This window comes from Trachypithecus francoisi, unplaced genomic scaffold (assembly GCF_009764315.1).
Source record: "Trachypithecus francoisi isolate TF-2019V2 unplaced genomic scaffold, Tfra_2.0 Lachesis_group3, whole genome shotgun sequence".
NCBI lineage: Eukaryota > Metazoa > Chordata > Mammalia > Primates > Cercopithecidae > Trachypithecus > Trachypithecus francoisi.
The window spans coordinates 26,639,510-26,645,509 of NW_022681468.1; the positions used below are offsets into that span (position 1 = coordinate 26,639,510).

Genomic DNA, 6,000 nt, shown 5'->3' on the forward strand with positions numbered 1-6,000 from the left:
TGTGCTTTTCTGATAAGCCTTAAGTTTTCTGTTTTTAATAATAGGGCACATTAGCAGTGAGAAACATTAGGATTACCCTGAATACTTCTTTTTTGTAGCAAAATTTCAGCTCAGTTATAGAAATTGTCCTGTGATTTTTCTTTAATCTCCCTTTAAATTGAAAAATGAAAAAGAAGAGATGCCAGGACCAACAAAGAGGAAAACAGAACTTACAGCAAATGAGTACTACAGGGAACAGAGGATGTTTTAAAGAATATCATTAATACCCTTTCAGAGATAAGAGAAAATATTATATCCACTAAATTTAACAAGAGCAAAATACTATGAAAAAGGAACACAGACTAAGCAGTGTCAGAATTTTAAAATATAATTTCCATAAAGAAAAAAGAAAACCAGAAAGGTGGAAAACAATGTGAAATAACCACAAAGAAAGGAGAAGAAAAAAAGAATAGGACAATAGAGAGAAAAGATAAAATTTTTAGAAAATCAGTTCAGGAGGGACAATAGATGATTAATGTGAGTCTTGAGAGAACAGAGAAAACAGAACAAGAGGCCAGGAGTGGCCAGGCCCACCCAACAAACACCCACTGACAGCGGCCATGCTGAGATTTTCCTTCACTCTTTTCCTATATAGATGCCCATGTGCCCGGATCCTGCACCTTCCTCTTTCTTGTTTCACTCCTTTCTTTTGTAAGAGTGATGCAGGACAAGCAAGCCCCAAAATTGAGGCTTAGTCCAGGTGGGTTCTTGGCTTCACCCAGGGAAGAATTCAAGTGTAAGCTGGTGGTGTTAGCAGCAGTTTTTATTGAAGCATCAGTGTACAGCAGCAGCAGAGGTCCTGCTGCTTGCAGAACAGGTCTACCCCATAGACAGTGTGCTCAGAGCAGCAGCCCCGAAGCAGTTCTGTACTCATAGTTATACCCACTTTTAATTATATGCAAACTGAAGGGCAGCTTATGCAAAAATTTCTAGGATGCAGGTGGTAACTTTCAGGTTGTTGGGTGGTTGCCAGGAAAATGGGCAGTAACTTCCGGGTATTGCCGGAATAATATATGATAATATATTGACCATCATAATAATAATGATAATAATATTATTATTATCAATCATGATAATAATGATAAACTTCCGGGTATTGCCGTGGCAATGATAAAATGATAAACGTGGCAATGATAAAGGCGCACTTGTGGGCGTGTCTTATGTAGAGGTGCTTCTGCTTGAGACCCATTTTACCTAGTCCTCAATTTGGGCAGGTATCCAAGCCCTGCCTTTGGAGTCTAGTCCTACCTCCTACCTCTAGAGCACATAAAAGAAAAGGAGGTGGGAGGTCGAGGCGGGCGGATCATGAGGTCAGGAGATTGATACCATCCTGGCTAACATGGTGAAACCCCATCTCTACTGAAAATACAAAAAATAAGCCAGGCGTGGTGATGGGTGCCTATAGACCCAGCTACCCAGGAGGCTGAGGCAGGAGAATAGCATGAACCCGGGTGGCAGAGGTTGCAGTGAGCCGAGATCATGCCACTGCACTCCCGCCTGCGTAACAGAGTGAGACTCCATCAGAAAAAAGGAAGAAAGAAAAGGAGGTAAATATTTCTAGTCTTTGTATTTCTAAAAATAGATTTCTTCCATTAACACTTGACTGAAATTTTAGCTGGCTATAAAATTCTAGTTGAAAATGATTTTCTTTCTGAAGTCATTGAACAATTATCCTCCAAAATTCAATGTTGTTGAAAAATCCTTCATTCATAGATAGAGACTGTCACTCCTTCGAAGTCATCTTCTACACCCCCTTCCTACCCTACCACATCCTTTCTACTCCTCTCTCCAGGAACTTTTAGGATCTTTTCTTTTGCCCCAGTGAATTTGTGATGATGTGCCTCAGGGTGGGTCTTGTTTTATTTATTCTTCTAGCTACTTTTAATCTGGACACTCATATTTTTCAGTTCTGCCATAGTGAAGGAAGAAAGGAAAGATTCTATCCAGAAAATTTGCAGGAAACTAAAAACTGATAGATTATCTGATACAATTGAACACTTAAGAAAAAAGACTACTAGTGGACGTATGGCAGATCTAACTGAGCACTTAGAAGCACGATGGTCACAGAGAAAGAGCAAATAAAAAGAAATGAAACCAGAGTCAATTAATAAACCCAGGAGAAATAAATGAACAAGAAGAGAAATGTTTTCATAGTATACTTACTATGTTTTCATGAGCCATATTTAGTCATAATAATGTAAACAGTCACATAACTAAAAGCTCATATGTAACTATATTGGGAGTATGGGATGAGGAGAAGGGGTTAAGTGTGGATAATGTCTAAAAATATAAATCAGAAAATAGCAATATAGGCTTCTCCATGTTTTACAAAAATGAAATAAATACAGAAAATAAAACTAGAAGAGGTGATCATCATAGCTGACTCTCGGGAGTGGGATTGTGGAATTCAGAGAGGTGGAACAAGAAACTCCTGTTTTTCTATGTAACCCTTTGGTATTATTTGATATGTGTATATACACTTTGGCTAAAAATGATTCTTACAAAGACAAGTGTTACTAAGAAAACCCCAGCTTTTATGTCTGACTAGGAAATGTCTAATTTTTTTGTTAAGTTTCAGGTGGAACATGAAAGCTGGGGTTTGGATTTTGGAGCAGTTGAGATCTGTATAGAGACTTAGGGAGTGGACAGTCATAGGTCCTTAGGCAGACATGAGTTTCTAGGCTCACAGAACAGTCAGCTCCTTACTCTAGTCGGAATTTGTACCGAGTGAGGCCCTTTCGTTTAAGCTGTAGATGCTAAGGCATTCATTCTGCTGACTTAGATGCCCTGTCAAACTGTGACCAAGCTAAAGCATAGAATCACTGACCATGGAAAAAACAAAGGAAATGGGAAAATACTGCATAATTTGTGGTCTCTGAAGCGATCCAGCATTAATGAAAGTTTGTTTTAAGAAGTAATTTATGTCAGCTTTGTGTAGTTCAGGTCAATTCAAGAAAAGGTAGATTCCTTCTGCCAGGAAGAAGGGAAGAAATGTATAAATTGTAAGTTTATATTGCTATTGGAAATAGGAACACAGAAATCCATTCTTTAAAGCCATGATCACTACCAAATTTATCCTGGCTTGCTGGAAGTTATGGCCATGAGTCAGGACACTCTTTTAGAAGACTTGGATTCCATTACCTTCAGCCTGTAGACAGTGGGGACTTAGTAAGAGAGACACATAATGTCAGCTTTTGAAACTGTCATTTTTGCTTTTCAAAAGTGGCAACTGACCACTAGTCACTATGTATAGCTCCTTTTAGACTAAAGAAACACAACTCCAGGACAGCGCTATCACATCCCAGGACTGGGACTAGACCAGATTTCACTAAGGTCCAGAGTAATCTGAGGACTTCTAGAAATCTCTAGTTTTTTAAGACTGAAATGCTTAATCTTTGTGGAGTTGGTGTCTCCAAACCAGATTTTGAAAATAAATGCATATTGTAAATTTCCTGTAAATCTAAAACTATTCCAAAACATAATGTTTGTTAAAATAAATAAACCAAAAAGGAAAGAATTGTTATTCTTCATGGGGAAAATATGTTATCTAAGGATTAGTATAGGAGTTGGAAGTGAATCTTACATATTATTTAAATTTGATATTCTTAGAAAAGCAAATTAATGAAAGATGCTTAAAAATACTATTTCACTTTCTTACCTCAGTGTACATTACTATAAAAAGAAAAGTTAGTATTCTCACTTTGTGTTTTGGGGTGCTTAATGGTAGTTTAAGTCCCTGGGGTGAAAAATAATTTATTTTTTTTTTGTGTGCGAGAATAGCACACTATTTTCGCTTCTGTGTTATACTTCAAGGTCCACCTGGTTAACTGTGAAGATACTTCATATGTAGCCTGTCCTCAGCCTTGTAGAATAAAATGCCAAAGATTGATGGCAATGAAAACACTAGGACACTGATAAAGGCAATAAAATTGTTTCTTGTCCATTAAAGGATTTAATTCTCTGAAAGTGCAGTCTCTCTGTCTCTCTCATTTTACAGGTTTATTTTATGTGACTGTGGTTCAGGTATTTTTTACTGATCGGTTAAATGCCGGATATTTTTAAATAATTGAATTCTGATTTTTGCAAGTTGACAAGGTACTCTCTAGAGGCACTCCAGAAACCAGCTAGAAAATCCCCAGTTGGCTGTCATTTTAAAATCCCTCAACTATATTCACTTGTTCAACCAGTATTTATTAGAAGGCTGTGCGCTATGTCCAGTGTTCAGTTCTGGAAGATACAGTAGTGAACAGGACAGGCAAGGTCATCTCATGGAGAAACAGGTAGCGAGCAAGTAAACAAATAATGTAAAATGGTGATTGGTGCTATCAAGGTGAAATGACAGAAGGTACCTGGAACAGGAGCACTCCCTTAGATTGATGATCAGGATCTGCCTTCCTGAGGAGGTTACAGCTGAAACCCGAATGGCAAGAAGCAGCAGCTGAGTTGAAATTGGATGGGAAGCGTCTTCCTGATAGTGGGGGCAAAAAGTACAAAAGCTCCGGAGAAGAAGGGGACATGGTTTCCTAGAGATACGGGCTACTGAGCGAGTGAGGGAGAGGGTGCAGCCACAGTCAGATGTGTGGATTTTATTCTGAGTTCACTGGGTGACCATTAAGGGCAGGCTGAGGGAGTCATGCAGAAGAATGACACAATTTGATTGACTTTTCAGAAAGGTGACTGTGGTTGTGGTGAGGAGAAAGGATCGTAAGGGAGCAATAAGTAAACAGAAAGAGAGAAAATGGTGACTTGGGGTCTGTGATGAGAGTAATGGGGATGGTGTGAATCAGGACTCAGGTGAAATTGGTAGGGAGAGTCATTAGAGCTCACTCTTAAACTCAATGGATGGGTCAGACAGGACAAAGGAAGAGAGGAACCACGGTTTGAGAAACTGGACAGGTGGGTGTATCATTTTTCAAGCTGGAGAAGAGTAAGGAGTGAGCAGGCATCAGAGAGTAGAGAACAGGAGAGATTTCACACAGACAGTTGGATATAGGCATCAATAGCTCAGACGAGGGGCAGGAGATAGTAAAAGAATAGTACACTCAGACTCCAGGTCTACTTTCAGTAGACTAGAAGTTGTAACAAAGAGGATTCCATAAAAAGGAACCCTTAAGATTTCTGCCTCTAAAATTCTGTGCGAGTGTGCATGTGTGTGTGTGTGTGCACGCATGTGTGGTTTATATCATTGTATCCTGATGAAGCACACACTTTTTACTCTCAGGTATTCTTCAAATAAAAGAAAAATTTTAATTCTCATGTGTTTTTTTAAAATGTCATAAATTGGATGTATTTATTCTTAGGTTGAAGATATCTTAGTCCCTGTGAAGCTCAATTATAGAAAACTAGATCTAATACCATGATACATTAACTACCTTCTGCAAAATTAATTTTTTAGGCCAGTTTTATATTCACCTAGGTTTATTTTTCTTTTTCTTCTTACCTTGCCAGCATTTACCAAAAGAACTGTTGCTCCAGATTCAGCTTCAAACAAGGAAGATGCCACAATGAATGGAACAAGTTCACAATCCAAAAAAGAGGAATATGAGAGCTAGAAAAGCAAATGTAATTTGTTATTTTACATGAGTGTTTTACAAATAATAACATCTCTATTCTTACAGCAATTTGGCCCAGATTATCTAACAGACATACCTGCCACTTTGGCTCTTTGGTGTTGCCAAACATTGACAAAAGTGACAATACTGTTGGTCCTTGTAAATGGTAAACCAGTCCAAATAATATCAGCTCATAAATGATGTGCAGCTAATTTATTTGCAACTTATACTAGCACAGGAAGAATGATTTTTTTTCACTTTGTATTTTCCTTTTTCAAGTGTGGTCAGTCACATTTTCCCAACCCAAATTTGGATTTCTAATTGAGGCCTTTCAAAAATTACTGGCTAAAAAGAAGAAAAATGAGTTACCCTTGAGGCAAAAGTTGCCAGCACTTTAGATTCAGGCAGC

At 38.2% G+C, this 6,000-nt stretch overlaps 1 protein-coding gene across 3 annotated transcripts in view; it reads left to right on the forward strand.

The window, feature by feature from the left end:
* CEP128 (centrosomal protein 128) overlaps positions 1-5,781 on the forward strand; it is a 488,113-nt gene extending 482,332 nt beyond the window's left edge. For all 3 annotated transcript variants that reach the window (XM_033187243.1, XM_033187242.1, XM_033187244.1), the window contains one exon: positions 5,488-5,781. In XM_033187243.1, the coding sequence (XP_033043134.1) occupies positions 5,488-5,591 (104 nt within the window). In that variant the 3' untranslated portion in view covers positions 5,592-5,781. The remainder of the gene's footprint in view (positions 1-5,487) is intronic.
* Positions 5,782-6,000: the final 219 nt, after the last annotated feature.